The 17,147-nt window shown below is 40.7% G+C and overlaps 1 protein-coding gene across 8 annotated transcripts in view; it reads left to right on the top strand.

Moving 5' to 3' along the window:
• The window catches only part of TWSG1 (twisted gastrulation BMP signaling modulator 1), a 114,821-nt gene that overhangs the window by 62,698 nt on the left and 34,976 nt on the right, over positions 1-17,147 (top strand). For 4 of the 8 annotated variants that reach the window (XR_012427343.1, XR_010582960.2, XM_074022923.1 and 1 more), the window contains one exon: positions 68-178. The exons of 1 other annotated variant lie outside the window; for it this stretch is intronic. Coding sequence is in view for 5 of the 7 variants with exons in the window: in XM_074022923.1 (XP_073879024.1) it covers positions 68-178 (111 nt within the window). In the remaining 2 variants the exon portion in view is untranslated. Of the gene's footprint in view, positions 1-67; positions 3,129-9,636; positions 9,693-17,147 lie in introns of those variants that run through there. 3 more of the 8 variants (XM_074022925.1, XM_015439798.4, XM_065534222.2) reach the window with 2 other exon arrangements.

A 17,147-nucleotide genomic window follows, 5' to 3' on the forward strand; every position in this document is an offset into this window, starting at 1 on the left:
AGGTAATAAAGCTTTTTTTTTGTTTTCCTTTTTTCTTGCCCTGAAATCTTAAATTTTTGTTTTTCAGAACACATGTGTACTGTGGTTTATTTTGATGACTGCATGTCCATACATCAGTGTAAAATATCCTGTGAGTCCATGGGAGCATCCAAATATCGCTGGTTTCATAATGCCTGCTGTGAGTGCATTGGTCCAGAATGTATTGACTATGGTAGTAAAACTGTCAAATGTATGAACTGCATGTTTTAAAGAAGGAAGACAAATGCAAACCAAAGCAACTTAGTAAAAGAATAGGTATAAAAAGTTATTCTGTAAGTCTGTTGGTTGTATCAGAATCCCGGTAAGTTAAGTTGTAAAGACTTTGGAATAAGTTTCTTTTAAAATATGACATAGCCAGTGATGTGTTTAATTATATAACTGTTCTTACTGATTGTATTGCCCCTAGCAATAAGCCCTTTCCTTTGAATACATATACAACTTTGGTCATATGAGAAGCAGGTGTACAGAGAATTTCTTGAAAGATCTGAGGTTTTTAACATGAAGCCTGATGTGGTTTTCCTTTAGCATTCCAAAAGGTTTTTGCAGTGTTAGCAGAAGCTGTTGATGTGAGTTATGATTTCTTCATGTGCAACTCTTAGCACAGAGTTTTTATAGTTGCACATCATTCCTCTTTGTGCCTTGTTTTATCCATTTTATAAATAGAGTAGATATTTGATATACCACTCTGATAACTCATATAAAAATATCATCATAAAAAGCTTAATTTCTTCCCTTTTATGTTGGTTTTAAAAGGTAAATGCTTACCATATTTTATAACTGAGAACTCTTATATAGTAGAATCCATTCTATAATACATGTGTTGACAAAACTTTAGAGAAAGTTTCCTATTCTCTTCTATTTCCCCTGCCCAAAGTGCTGACATAGGCAGTGATGAAGAATCTTTACCAAGATTGTCAGGGTGTACCTATGAAATTGCATTAAATGCACTGCTAGGGTAAATAATGAGCAAGCAAAAGCATTTCTGTGACTTAAGGTACCAGCTTAAAGAGCACTAGGGATGGGGAACGAATGCCAAATCAGACTCCACCTAGAGCACCAGGAAACAGCTTGTACCCTGGTAGGGAAATGGTGTCGCTGAAAGGGGAGGCTGAGCCAGTGCGAGACTGAACTCCTGCAGCCTTAGCCAAGACAAAGCAGTGTTTTCCAGCAGACGGGTGATGGGACAGGAATTGAAGAGAATTTACTGGTATGAACAGGGCAGGGTGAAAATGCTGGGAATTATAAAGGGAAATAAACTTAAAACCATCTACGTTCATATTTTGTAATATTTCATTTGTTAAGTTTATATCTGGATATAATGGTCTTTTTAAACAAGTATAATCATATCGTGGGAGGTTAAGATTATGAAATTTTAAAATCTCTATTCAAGATGATGTTCACTCCAGATAGGCTACAGAATTTAGCCAACATTTTGTATAATGTTTCAAGAACTGTTTCAATAAAGATACTATGTGCCCTTCATAGTAATAAAATCTCAATCTTTAAGCATGAATCTAAAACACAAATGTTTATATTACAGACTCTTAATTTTACCAAATTACTAATTGCTCTAGTGTATATCTGAACTATAAGCAACTTTTTAGGAATACCTCTTTGTACATCTACATATTTTAGTATATAAAAATAGGTAACGCTCTTGGATACATTTTGTGTTATTCATGATCTGAATAGCAGTTAGTTAAAAGATCATTTGTAATATTATGATCAACTATTATAAATTAAAGTCTTAATACCTTTTCTGCTCTTTCAAATAACTCTAATTAATATTCAAGATATTTTAGCCTTTTGAAAAGTTGAGATTTAGCTCATGGATATATTTTTTGGTAGGAAAACATTAGGATCTCCTTTTCTTCCTTTTACCTAGAATGCCTCGTTTAAAAGTGCCTTGAAAATACTTAGCTCCCCTTCATGAGCACCTGTAGAGCTGAAAGTATCCTTGAACTTTACACAGAAAGCTGCAAGGAATCTGCAGCCTCCTGCTGCAGTTCAACTCTGCTGTTTTTCAGTCATTTCCTACTGTGAGTGGAGTGATGTTTGTGTGTGTGTTGGCAACATGCCTAAGTTTTCTTAATGATGACAACAAATATTTTAAAACTGCGTTTATCATTTTTTAGGTCTTTATTATTAAATTTTAAAATGTAATATCTGTTTCCCACCCCCTACATTAGGAGGATGCTTTCTTAAACCACATTGTTTTCATTGATTTTTCTTACCTTGATTTCGCTCATTAGAAATGATCCCTAAATGTAATGATCTTTTGCCTTCAAATTTGGCTTATTTTTTCAGATTTATGAGGGGTTGAAAGAAAGAATTCACCTAAAAGATTCCATTTCCAGTTTTATAATGTATTTCAGGTTCTGAATAACAATATTTTTTCCAAATTGAAAGTAAATATTCAAGAAGTTGATAGCCTGGTTAAAAGTTAGATCCTCTATTACCATGCTAAGCACATTAACTTCTATACTGAAGTTTTGGTAAAAATTCTTTTTTCTTTTTTAATAAAAAATTAGATTATTGCTTTTCTTGTAACCAGATTTTAAAAGCACTAGATTTTAAATCAGTGGGTATCATAAAAGCCATATATAAAAGATCCTTTCTTATAGTAAGACTTGTGCTTGTTAACAGGTTTTTCTGTTAGTTTTTCCCCCATAACATTTAATTATTACTAAAACTGTATTTACAATAGTGCCAAATCAAATGATAATTTAAATAAAATCTATTCTGTGTTTATGTAGGGTGGTATAAAAAGAGGTCTTCATTTAGACATGTGATTTCTAAAATTCCAGAAAGCAAAATTGATAAGACGTTAGAATATTTGAACAATTATTTATAATCAGGGTAGCATTCAAACGGAGAAAAGAAAGTTTTCTGAAAAAATGCAGTAAATCTAAGCCACATTTCTAAAGTTTATTTTTATGAAAGCTTCTTTTAAGATTTTTGAAATCTATTCTGCATTCCCAAGAGTTTATGTTTATTGTATTTTATATGATCTACAACATATAAAATTGTGTATTTTTCTTTGGTTGTCCCTATAAACAAAAAAGTATTTTAATAAAAAATCGAAATGAGTGTGAGTCATATTTTTTGTTAACTTCAGCATAGACATAAATTTGACATTTCTGTCTAAAGAAGATAGTGTTTAAGGGATCAGCGGTCAGGGTGCAGTGGCACTTTGGGAGGCTGAGGTGGGTAAATCGCTTGAGCTCAGGAGTTCAAGACCAGCCTGGACAACATGGTGAAACCTTGTCTCTAAAAAATTAAAAAATTATCCGGGTGTTGTGATGAAAGGTGAAGCCACCTGCACTTCCTGGGTCAAGTGGGGACTTGGATAACTTTTCTGTCTTACAAGAGGATTGTAAAATGCACCAATCAGTGCGCTGTAGCTAGCAAGAGGATTGTAAAATGCACCAATCAGTGCTCTGTGAAATGCACCAATCAGTGCTCTGTAGCTAGCAAGAGGGTTGTAAAATGCACTAATCAGTGCTCTGTAAAATGCACCAATCAGCAGGATACTAAAAGTAGCCAATCGCAGAGAGGATTGAAAAAAGGGCGCTCATAGGACAGAAACCTGAACATGGGAGGGGCCAATAAGGGAATAAAAGCTGGCCACCCCAGCCCACAGCAGCAGCCAGCTTGGGTCCCCTTCCATGCTGTGAAAGTTCTGTCCTTTGCTCTTCACAATAAACCCTGCTACCACTCACTCTTTGGGTCTCTGCCATCTTTAAGAGCTGTAATGCTCACCGCGAAGGTCTGTGGCTCCATTATTGAAGTCAGCAAGATTAAGAACCCACAGCAGGAGCCAACTCCAGACACAGTGATGTGTAGTCCCACCTACTCTAGAGGCTGAGGTGGGAGGATCACTTCAGCCCAGGGAGGTGGAAGCTGCAGTGAGCCGTGATTGTGCCACTGCACTTACGCCTGGGTGACAGAGCAAGACCCTGTCTTAAAAAAAAAAAAAAAAGCAATCAACAAACAATGTTCTTTTTCTCAGGATGTCTCTACAAATTCTCTCAGAACAGATTTTTGAACATTTTGCTGTCTACTTTTTCATATGCTTTATTCCAATATGGGGGAACCTTTTAAATGAATACTTTACTATTCTGCTTGCTCTGTGGGCCTTCGGATGCCAACCAGCTTTACAAGAATGATCTAAAGGTTGCAAGGAGTTGCAGAAGGGTCAAGGTAGAGAAAAACCTTCTCAGCTCTCCCACAGGATACTGTTAGAATTGGGAACCGTGAGCTGTGCTGCCATGGCCAAATCCACCTCATTTCAGAGTCCGTGTTTTGGCAGCCTGGTGCCTGGAGGATCTAGAGAGGGGAAGAACTCAAGAGGACAGCCTGAGTGACTTAAGAAAGGAGCTGCGGCATTTGGAAGGTAGAATGAATGTCAAGGACAGAGAGAACGTTTGACCAGGAAAGATGTACTTCTGCTGAAGGTGTCCACACGGCAGCTAGTCCTGTGGACAGTCAGAGAGAGTGAAGCTGAGCTGGGAGGGGAGGCATCCAAGCCCGAGGCTCCAGGAGACATTGCAGACAACATGGTGCATCCGGCCCCATAGGGCTGCTCCAGACCTGGCGGGCACTGAGCTCAGTAAGCCAGGCAGACACGCCATTGGTGAGTGGGTGTTAGCCATTACAGCTCTTCAACCTTTGAGCTTTAACCAGTAAAAAGTAAATGTGGACCGGTCGCAGTGGCTCATGCTTGTAATCCCAGCACTTTGGGAGGCGAAGGCGGGCAGATCACCTGAGGTTAGGAGTTCGAGACCAGCCTGGCCAACGTGGTGAAACCCCGTCTCTACTAAAAAATACAAAAAATTAGCCGGGTGTGGTTTCGCGTGCCTGTAATCCCAGCTATTTGGTAGGCTGAGGCAGGAGAATCGCTTGAAGCTGGGAAGAGAAGGTTGCAGTGAGTTGAGATTGCGCCCCTGCACTCCAGCCTAGGCGACAAGAGTGAAACTCCGTCTCAATTAAAAAAAAAGTAAATGTGTTCTACCTCTTTTTATTTTAAAGTCTGCTTGAAGTGTGGGGTCAGCAACAACTCCAAGGTTTGGCTTTTGAGATGAGAATTCTCCGTGCAGATGCAAAGAGGAAAAGAATTCTGCCCCCGCTCAGTAGTGCTGGGAAGCCTAGAGTCCGCGCTGTCACTCACCGAATGACGCCTGGAGAGTGCAGGTGCCCCGCCAGTCAAGGAGACAGGACTTCCCTCACTGGGCTGAAGGTAGCCCCTGAAGTTAGGCACAGTCACCGGCTAAATATCTTTATGGCAGAAATGTGTTTCCTGCCCGTCTAACTTATGTACTTCCCTCTGCAGCTAGCGCAATCTTTCTAGAATATGTGTGTTAGTAATTACTGCTTCCATCCCCCAGTTCTAGGCAAATAGCAAGACCGTTGCGCTTCTCTGCCTCGGAAGGGTGTGAGTTACCCACTAGGATGTCGAGCAAGGTCAGAGAACCTGTCTTTTGTTTACCTGTAGCCTCCCTGCTTCCGGGGTGTCCTGCTAGGGGAGTGGAGAGAACGAGGACTTTGAGGGCCTGAGAGAGGGGCCAGAAGAGTTTGCAGAGGCCCAGGTCACCTGATTGTGGAGACCAGCGCTCTCGGCCCGTGGCTCACGGGGAACCCGAGCCTGCTGTTGCCTCTTTCCAGGGGTTTCTACTTAGAAATATTAGCAGCCCAGCCCTCATTGTCCAAAGCCCCCCAGACCTGCCGCCAGGGTTCTGTGAGTCCCGAGATGGATGACAGAGCCTCACTCCTGGCCAGTGTTGGATGGGATGAGGCTCAGAGTCAGATTTTACTTGATTCCAAGAAAACCACGAGACAGGATGCGTTGCAGTACTGGGTTTGTGGACTGCATTTGTGTCCCAAGACTCCTTGACTCACAGCCTCGGCTGGCATCTCCCCTTCCTGTCTCATGTCTTATACCCACTCCCGTCAGTGCTGACTTCCCCCTCAGCAGGCCAAGCTCGTGCCACCCTCTCTCTCCACCCTCAGGCTGTCGCAGGAGTGTTCCCTGCTAGACCTGCTTTTTGTGCAGATTGTGGCTTCTTGCTCTGACCTCCCTTTTTTTGTTGTTGTTGTTTTTTGAGGTGGGGTCTCCCTCTGTCACCCAGGCTGGAGTGCAGTGGCACCATTTTGGCTCACTGCAGTCTTCGCCCCCCTGGCTCAAGCGATCCTCCTCACCTCAGCCTCACAAGTAGCTGGGATCACAGGTGCACACCACAATGCCTGGTGAATTTTTTGTATTTTTGGCAGAGACGGGGTTTTGCCACGTTGGCCAGGCTGGTCTCAAACTCCTGAGTTCAGGTGATCCACCCGCCTCAACCTCCCAAAATGCTGGGATTACAGGCATGAGCCACTGTGCCTGGCCCTCTGACCCCTTCTAAAGGAGCAGCCCCTCCCCACTCCGCCATCCCATTCGTCCGCTTTCTTTAATGGCAGACACCTCTCCAAAAGTATTCATCGGTTACTTGTTTATCATGCATTCTCCTCTCAGACTGTGGGACCCTTGAGGGCAGGGACCTTGTTTCTTTGGTTTGTCACTGCCCTAAACACAGCTCTCCAGCACCTAATGTCTCACACTCAAAGGCACCAGCTCTTCTGTGGATGAGTGATGGCAAGTCTTAGCCTATATCTGCTTTCAACAGTGGCTCCTCAGTGCCCTCAGACAAGTAAGTGCCAACTGTGCAGCAGACCTCTCAGGGCCAGGCAGCATGCCCCTGCTCACCACCAGGCCCATCTCAGCAGTCCAGGTGGCCATCCCCTGGAGCCACCGTTTGTCCCCCTCTAAGTATGGTTTTATCAATCTGAGACACTTGTCCCTCTGTGCCCATTGCTCACACCTTTCACTGAGTGGCTCACAATGGCGTAGCCTTTGACCCCAGGGCATTCCTCAGCAGCATCCTAACTTCATCATTACCTTACACTTCTGCTTCCTACACTTCAACCTGGTGTCCAGGTTTCCACTGGGCCATTCGTAGTATTGCAAATACACCTTTAGCCATGTGGCTGAGGCTGTTTTTAGACTGCTGACCCATGCAGGCTTTGTGGGAGACTAAGGGACTTCTTTAGCAACCTAGCAAGAAGACCATGCATGATGATGTGAATTTTTTTGGTGTCCTTGAGGGCAAATTTTATTCGCAGAAGACACTACACAGAAACTAATGTTCATTTTTAAAATTAATTTTTAATGTATTTAATTTATAAAATCAAACTTAGGTCTTCCATAAATTTTTAAAAACAGCTTACAAATATTTCTTCTAGCAGCCTAACTATATATCTAATAATCATTTTTACAGGGCCCTCGTTCAGTATTTGCTGAGTACTTCAACAGCTAATATACTCACTATTAAGGTGAACCTGATGAAATTTCCAATACTGTACATACACAAGAAGATTTCAACTTAGAATCAACTCTCATTCAATTTCACACTTACCAATTTTAAATTGGAGTTGTGAGGTTGTGTTCTAATAAGCCAAATCCTCTAAAATATTCAAATAAGCCCATTCTTAACACAATAGTACTAATGATGTAGTTTTGAGTCTCTTTTATCCCAGATCCTCCAAATCATTCCATGATTGAAAAACAGGTTCTGGTTAAGCAAAACAGGTCACAGAAGTTTCTATGGCCTCAGTAAAATAGGTGCCAGAGAACTTGGAAACAGAGGGAGGCCAGATTAGAGGACAAGACTTAGCCAACATTTAGCCAGACACCCCCCAAAACATAAGTCAAGAAGGGCCTGCCCCTGGACAAGCAGCGCAAAATTCATGTTCTTTACCAATAGTTTACTACCAAGATGAAGAGTATGCCCAGTTTTCTTCCCAAATTTGCCGGTCACGTTGTTTCTCTGCTCAGAGGCAGAGTGAGTAGAAAGGCAGAGAAAGGCCCGTGGTGCACTAAGTGATTTCCTACCCAGGAAGGAAGCATCAGGATTAGGGAGAAGTTGTTCTCAGTTCCAAGTGATACACATTACCTACGTCTTCCCAACTTCTCAGAGAAGTCTGCCCTTTTCACCCAGGTCAGTGAGTGGATTGGATTTTGCACGTCTTTGGTTCTTAAGATTACATTTTTGTCTTTTTCAGCTGGGCGCGGTGGCTCACGCCTGTAATCCCAGCACTTTGGGAGGCTGAGGTGGGCGGATCTCTTGAGGTCAGGAGTTCAGGACCAGCGTGGCCAACATGGTGAAACCATCTCTACAAAAATACAAAAATTTGCCAGACACGATGGCAGGTGCCTGTAATCCCAGCTACTCAGGAGGCTGAGGTGAGAGAATCACTTGAACCTGGAAGGCAGAGTGCAGTGAGCCGAGACACGCCATTGCCCTCCAGTCTGGGCAACAGAGCGAGACTCCATCTAAAAAGTAAAAGATACATTTTTGTCTTTTTCTCTTAAGTACCCTTTGGTGAAATTCTCAATATGGAAATAAGTCTCTTTTGAATATCAGGTTCAAGAACTTTGAATCTAATGGACTCTTGCATTTTTTTTCCTGTTCTAAGGATCATACAACTGTTCTACAATAATACCATACAGAATTTGAGTCATCTCAGATGGCTTTGCCTAACTAGTGGCCACAACGTTTAGGTCTTTCTATGGAAGCCTGTTTCCATTAAGGATTTCCAGGGGCCTTTATTCTCAGGAGTTTGTCATGGCAGACCACAGGCCTAGCTTTCCTAGTCTCCCCTTCCACCCTTATTTGGTCCCTTCATTTTTTAATGGCTAATATTAGAGACCTGAAGTAATTGTAGCTTGAACAACTAGAGACTGTTCTCACATAACTTGAAGTCTGAAAATACATAGACCAGATCTGGAATGGGGGCTCTACGTTGTCACCAGGAAATAGGCTTTCCTTTTGCTCTGCTGTCCTAATATTTGTCTCATGGTCTCAAGATGCCTTCTGGAGCCCCAACCATCATATTTGTTTTCCAAGAAGAAGAAGGAGATTAGTGTAAAAATTATATACCTCCAAGCCAAGTCAGCCTTCAGGAAGCCCATCCAACAACAATTGCCTGTGTCTCGCCACCACTATTTGCAGGAGTGACAAGGAATTAGCACCTGAATAAAATTCAGGATTGTTAGTAAGGAGAGAATGAAGAAGGGGAGAATGATTGGCCCAAGCCATCTCCACTATGCATGGGTGCCTATAGCATCCTAAACACTTCCCATTCATAGTGTTTATCACTCCATGTTGTAATTGCCTGTTTACTTGGCTGTATATACCCACACCAGAATGACGTTGTATGTCCAGCTTGAAAGTGCAGAGGCAGCCCCTGGCACAGCTAGAAAAGCACTGATTCTAGACAGAGTGGCAAGTAAAGAAGGATGAGGTTTTGTGATTATCAAAAGGGGCATGACTTAAAATCTAGATGAAGTTAGCTAATAGCAATTTCTGAGGTTCTTGGTTTTGAAGACGTATATAGGAGCTGGATAACTTCACATGTTAATAGTGGTCTTTTTATCTGTGTAATAGAGTTTCTCATTTAATGCAGTTACATTTTTCTCTTTGGCTGAATTTCTCTAGAGAAGATCAATATTCTCTAGTTTCTCTGTGCTATTTGAAGGTGAAATAAATTATTTCTTTTCAGCCGAAAACCATATACAATCCATGACTGGACCAGTTTGTTGAAACTTCGTTGATTAGTCTGCAGTGACTCTCGTCCCTGAACAAGAGCGCTCAGCCTTGAGATTTTTCCATATTAAAATCATAGGCCACAGACTCTTCTCTCTGGTTTCTGAAGTAGTCTTGCAGGACCTGCAGACTTGTGAATCATATATGTAATTTAAAATTTTCTAGTAGCCACATTAAAAAAGTAAAAAGAAACATGTAGAATTAATTTGATTGATATATTTTCTTTAACCCAATATATCCAAATCAGCAATTTAGCATATAACTTATATAAAAATTACCAATGGTACATTTTACATTCTTTTGTTTTGGCATTAAGTATTTGAAATTGGTGTATGTTGAACAGCACATCCAAATTTGGACTAGCTACATTTCAAGTGCTCAGTAGCCACGTGTGGCTAGTAGACAGCACAGATCTAGAGGACTTATACCATGTTAACACATTTCATCACTTATCTTATTGATCTCCTGTCTAGTTGTTCTATACATTATTGACAATTGGGTGTTGCAGTTTCCAACTATTATTGTTGTATTGTCTATTTCTCCCTTCAATTATGTCAGTTTTTGCTTAATATATTCTGGAGCTCTTGTTAGGTGCATATAAAATCTTCTTGATGAATGACCCTTTTATAATTATAAAATATCTTTGTCTCTAGTAGCAATTAGTACCTTAAAAACTATTTTGTTTGATATTAGTATAGCCACTCCAGCTGTCTTTTGTTTACTCTTTGCATGGTATGTCTTTTTATATCTTCTTACTTTTAACCTATTTATAGCTTTGACTCTAAAGTGTGTCTCTTGTGGGTACCATATGGTTGCATCATATTTTTTAATCCATGCTACAAATCTCTGCCTTTTAATTACAGAAATTTTAATCCATTTACTTTTAATGTAATTATTGATAAGGAAGGATTTATATCTGCTATTTTGCTTTGTGTTTGCTATTTGTCATTTGTCTTTTTTCTATTTCTCCTTTACTGACCCTTTCTTTTTTACATTAAAGACCTATTTTGTCATGTACCTTTTTCTCTTGTCATTTCTTTTACTATATATTCTTATAAGTTATTTTCTGAGCAGTTGCCCTGAGGATTATGATTAACATCTTAACAATCTAGTTTTGATTAATGCCATTTAATTTCAGTTGTATGCAGGAACTTTGTTTCTATGTCTCTCTATTTCCTCTCTCCTCCTTTGTGATGTTATTGTCTTACAAGTTACATCTTTATGCTTTGTGTGCCCATCACATAAACTTACAATTACTGCTTTATGCAGTTGTCTTTTAAATCAGATAGGTGGGGAAAAAAGAGTTACAAACAAAAAATATATTGATACTGTCTTTTATATTTATCTCGTTAGCTACCTTTATGAGTGCTCTTTACTTGTTCATGTGGATTTGGGTTACTGTCTAGTGTCCTTTTATTTCAGCCTAAAGAACTCCCTTTAGTATTCTTATAGAGGAGGTTTGGTTACAAATGACAGAAATCAAATTTAAAGTAGCTCAAGTGAAAAAACAATAGAAAATACCAGGGAGAAGTCTCAGATATCTGAAAAGCCTTGGGATACCATGGCTTTAGGCAAGTCCAAGTGCAAGAAATGGCCTCTTGCTTGTAGCTCTTTGGTACTCTGCACTGCACATTCTCAGAGAGCCCTCCACTCCACCAGGCTCACGTGTCAATCTCAGCAGGAATAGATCATCACTATCCAGATAGCCAGAAGTCCCAGATAAGACTCTCACTGGCCCAGACTGGAAGTCAATCCTCCCAAGTCATGTGGACACCGTTGGGGAGTAGTAGATCCCCAAAAGAAATACAGACATTAGCAGAAAAAGGGCTTAGGATAAAGCACAGGTAAAAGCTAAAGGTCTTCACTAGGTATGCTTCCGAAAAAGTTTCAGCTTTATTAAATGTTCTCTTTAGAAACCCACTTCTACACAAACTAGAACAACTGGAAATCCACATGCTAAAAATATTTAAATATTCTTCATCTGAGGCCCCACAATTTTTTTCTGGTCTGACATGTTAAAAATTCTTACTAATGTAATCTAGTAAATCAGTCAAGATGTAGTCCTGGCCAGGTTCAGTGGCTCATGCTTGTAATCCCAGCACTTTGGGAGGTCGAGGCAGGAGGATCACTTGAGCCCAGGAGTTTATGACCAGCCTGGGCAACATAGTGGGACTATGTCTCTACAAAAAATAAAAGATTAACTGGATGTGGTGGTGCACATCTGTAGTCCCAGTTACTTAGGAGGCTGAGGCAGGAGGATCACTTGAGCATGGAAGGTTGAGGCTGCAGTGAGCAGTGATCATGTCACTGCACACCAGCCTGGGCGACAGTTAGACCATGTCTCAGAAAAAAAAAAAAGACAAAAAAAGAACAAGTATTCTTTTAGCTAAAATATGAAAAGAACGTCTATGAAGGCCAGTTTGAATCTCAAGTCTGTAACATATTTTCTTAGGATAAAAAATGTATTTTGAGTTTTAATAAAGGGCATGATAAATATCCATAAACAATGATTTATTCCTCGATTGCTATGTTGTACTATTATTCCAAACTATTCATAATTCATAAATGAGTAATGCAATAATAATTTGCTATAGCTTTGTTAGTTTGTTTGTTTGAGACGGAGTTTCACTCTTGTTGCCTAGGCTGGAGTGCAATGGCGCGATCTTGGTTCACCACGACCTCCAACTCCCAGGTTCAAGTGATTCTCGAGCCTCAGCCTCCTGAGTAGCTGGGATTACAGGCATGCGCCACCACGCCCAGTTAATTTTGTATTTTTAGTAGAGATGGGGTTTTCCATGTTGGCCAGGCTAGTCTCAAACTCCTGACCTCAGGTGATCCACCCGCCTCAGTCTCCCAAAGTGTTGGGATTACAGGCGTGAGCCACCACACCCAGCCAGTTTTTTATGTCCTTTATCCAGATACGTACTAGGTACTAAAAATGGACAACCAAAAAATGTAAGAACTCTATCAGATCCAATACTTGAGATTCAGGGAACCTATGAAAAAGGATTACTGATTTTTAATTTCTCAGTATAGAATACAAGAAGCTGTGTTTAATGTTTCTTCTATTTGATGTGAGTCTAATCATGTATTCACTGCCTTTGGATCAAGTCCAAGATTATGTTCTGTGTTTTTTTAACTATTTGAATTTGTCCCTTATTTAAGTGGATTTTTCTACTGGATTTTTGCAGAGATTTTCTTCTGGATACTGCTACTAGATTCTTCTTCCGGTTTGGGTTTTTGTTGTTGTTGTTGTTGTTGTTATTGTCGTTGTTGTTGTTTTTGAGAGAGTCAATTAGGGTGTTGGTAATTAAACTTTTAAAATCTGTGCCTATTTGTGTTTGAGGAGTAAAGCATATATTGGAAGACTGTGCCTAGACTGGTTGTGGGGTACAGACAATTACTGACAGGAAACTGTGGGCATTTCTAAATGTTTTATCAGTGGGACAGTTTTATTCTGAGGCTCTCTCAGCATGGTAAATGCTTGTTTATGAGTTGGTGGTCAAATGAAATGGGCAGTCACTAAGGCAGTAATGATACCCAGAGATGATTTTATAGTAGCTAAAGACTTTGGCAGAGTGACATTCTGATGTCTTTGACTCCAGTGACTAAAGTTTTAATTTCTAGTTCATGTATGGTAGCCTATTTCCACACGTTTTATACTTTTGGAGTGTAAGCTCGTGCTCAGCGGGGCTTTGTCTGGGTGATTTCTAGGGGACTTGGGCTGTGGATATATAGTTTTTAGGAGGATTTTTGTTTGCTTCTACAGCTGTTCCAGGGGGTTACTAGCCCAGAAACCCTTGATGTTAAATTTCTCAGTTTATAGGAGTCAGTATAAATTGGTAGGATATATTTTTGAACTCCAGAATAGCATGACGGCATGAACTTTCATGATCATGAACTTTCAGGGAGACATTTGCCCTATTCAGGGCCAGACCTATTCAGGGCCAGACCAACACAGTTATTTGTCATTTATTCTACTATTGTCAGAAAGAGAATTTTTTCCAGTCCACCCTTTTATCAAGAGTCTCAGCTCCATGGGAGATGAGAGAAGGCCTCTAAACAACAATCTCTATCTTCCACAGGCCAGTGCCTCATAAGAGTGTCATTGTGACTTTCAGCTTTGGCATTAGACTTCTTTCTTTTCTTAATCTGGGGAATTTCCTTAATTATTTATAAGCCCAGCTTCATATTTTAAAAAAAAGAAAAAGGTTTGGGGCTGGGTGAGATGGCTCATGCCATGCCTATAGTCCCAGCACTTTTGGAGAGTGAGACATGAGGATCACTTGAGTCCATGAGTTTAAGACTAGTCTGGACAACATAATGAGACACCATCTCTAGAAAAAATAAAATTAACCAGGTGTGGTTGCACATGCCTTGTAGTCCTAGCTATTCAGGAGGCTAAGGTGGGAAGACTGCTTGATTCCAGGTATTTGGGGCTGCAGTGAGCTATGATGATGCCACTGCACTGCATCCTGGGCAATAGAGCAAAACCCTATATATCTATATATATTTACAAAATGCATATATATATATTTTTTTACAAAATGCATATATATATATATATATTTGGTTATATTTTGTCAGCATTTCTTATTATTTTTTATCTGGAACTTTTCCCAGCAATCTAGCCTGCTGAAATGCTAGGGACATCTGAACATTTACTTTTCAACATAAACATATTATATATTAGCAGCGTCAGAAATTCAGAGAAGGGTGGCAAGAATCCAAGTGTGTAGTAGACATTAGCTGGAGCAACTTCCTTCTCACTGTGACCTCTCAGTGACCTCTTCTATGCTGTAACAACCCTGCATCCCAGCACAGCTGGGATCAAGACATTCACTTGACCTAAGCCAAAACAGCTCATCTCTGTCTCAAGAATGTGTAACTTGAAGACAGTTACCCAGGAGCCCAGTCACTTAATGACACCATTCTGGAGAAGTGTTCTACCAACAGATTCTCTGGAGCTGAGCTGCTGTTTGTCCTCCCCAATTTGATTCTTAGATTTCCCCCAACAATCTTCCAATGAAATGTGTTTTCTTGCTTAAGAATCTATTTCTGTTGTTGCATCCAAAAGAACACCAACTAATAATAAATCGCTTACAAAATGCATTTAAAATCAGGAGAGGGATATTAAAACATGTTATAAATGCTATAGTAATTCATATGAACAGCCATATTTATGGTAGAGGTAAGTCTAGAAATAGTTCTGAATGCATAAAACATGAGGTATAAGATAAAAGTGGTCCTGCACACAAGTGGGAAATGTAATTACATAAATGTGGGAAAGACTGGGTAACCACCTGGAAGAGAATAAAGCGGGAATCATACCTCACACCTTGTACCAACATAAATCTCGTATCAATCAAAGATTGAAATGCAAAAAATTAAACTACAAAATACCCAAAAAAGAGAAAATGTTTTTAGTCTCTATGTGGGAAAGGCCTTTCGAATTACAATTTAAAAAAATCTAAAACCATTTATTAGCTTTTAGAGAAGATTGATACATTTGACTATAAAACTAAAATTTTAATTTGGGAATGAAAAACACACCCTAAACAATGCAAATGACAAATGAGAACTTGTACAATATATTCTTGATAAGTCAGTAAAATAAAGAACAACCTGATTTATAAAAATAGACTAGTCACAGACCAGGAAACGCCAATGGCCATTAAACACATAAGAAGATTCTCCACTTTTCTCAAAATGTGAGAACTCTAAATTAGAATAGGGACACAAAATAAGAAGATGAAGATACCATTTTTCATCTATCAAACTGACAATGATCAACATTTCTCATCTGTCAAATTGGCAATCATCAAATAACGCCTGACCTAGGGGAGGTTGTGGGAATCGGTCCCAGCGTTCTTGGGAATGTAATTTTCCACAGCCTCTGTGGGGAGAGGGGTGCCTTGGCACTTATGCATTGACCTGTTTCAAGTCTAGGAGCTGATCCTGTAGATTCATCTTACACTGTGAGAAATGATCCATTACAGCATCGTCATGGCAAAATTTCGTTGTTGTTTTTTTTTTCTGAGATGGAGTTTCGCTCTTGTCACTCAGGCTGGAGTGCGGTGGCATGATCTTGGCTCACTGCAACCTCCACCTCCCGGGTTCAAGCGATTCTCGTGCCTCAGCCTCCTGGGATTACAGGCATGCGCCACCACACCTGGCTAAAATTTTTTTGTATTTTTAGTAGAGACGGGGTTTCACCACGTTGGCCAGACTGGTCTCAAATGCCTGACCTTAGGTAATCCACCCATGTCGGCCTCCCAAAGTACTAAGGTTACAGGCATGAGACACCACTCCCGGCCACGGCAAAATTTTGGACCTAATGTCCAACCATGGTAGCTAATAAAATTATATACATTCTTATAATGGAATATGATGGACTGATAGAAATTGTCTCTAAGAAATACTGTTAACAGAAAAATATAAGCTTCAGAAGTATGTACACATATAGTCTGGCATTTGTTTAAAACAAGAAAAAGAGAAAAAAATGTGTGCATATTTGCTTGTATGCAAGTAAGATACCTGGAAGAATTCACAAGAAAATAAAAACACTGGCTGCCTCCAGGGAGGGAAAACGGGGGCTGAGAGACAGGCGTAGGAAGAGACTTTGCACTGTGCAGCCTTTTGTAGCTTTGATTTTTTTTTTTTTTTTTTTGAGATGGAGTCTCGCTTTGTCACCCAAGCTGGCGTGCAGTGGTGTAATCTTGGCTCACTGCAGCCTCCACCTCCTGGATTCAAGTGATTCTCCTGCCTCATCCTCCCCAGTAACTGGGATTACAGGCACATGCCACTGCGCCCAGATAATTTTTGTATTTTTAGTAGAGACAGGATTTCACCATGTTGGCCAGGCTGGTCTCAAACCCCTGACCTCAAGTGATCCGCCCGCCTTGGCCTCCCGAAGTGCTGGGATTATAGGCATGAGCCACTGCATCTGGCCTGTAGCTTTGAATTTTGAGCCGTGAGAATGTACTACCATTTCAAAAAGTAAACGTTTAAACTAAAAAGACACTTTTATCTTGAAACTTTTTTCTTAAAAAAAAAATCAGGTGAAAAGGGAGAGAATGGCATTGAAAACCAGGACGGCTGTGTGAAGGGCCAGGATAGGGGTTCCACGGGAGCTGGAAGGAGAGGCGCCTGATGCTGCTGGGGAGACCCTCCAAAGAGAAAGCGGCTTCTTGGCCAGGTACAGGGGCTCACACCTGTAATGCCAGCACTTTGGGAGGCTGAGGCAGATGGATGACTTGAGGCCAGGAGTTCGAGCCCAGCCTGGCCGACATGGCAAAACCCCGTTTCTACTAAAAATACAAAAATTAGCGGGGCGTGGTGGCTCCAGGACCTGTAATCCCAGCTCCTCGGGAGGGTGAGGCTTGAGAATCACTTGAACCTGAGAGGTGGAACCTGGAGGTTGCAGTGAGTCGAGATCATGTCCTGCACTCCAGCCTGGGCGACAGA

The sequence above is a fragment of the Macaca fascicularis genome, chromosome 18 (assembly GCF_037993035.2).
Source record: "Macaca fascicularis isolate 582-1 chromosome 18, T2T-MFA8v1.1".
Classification (NCBI taxonomy): domain Eukaryota; kingdom Metazoa; phylum Chordata; class Mammalia; order Primates; family Cercopithecidae; genus Macaca; species Macaca fascicularis.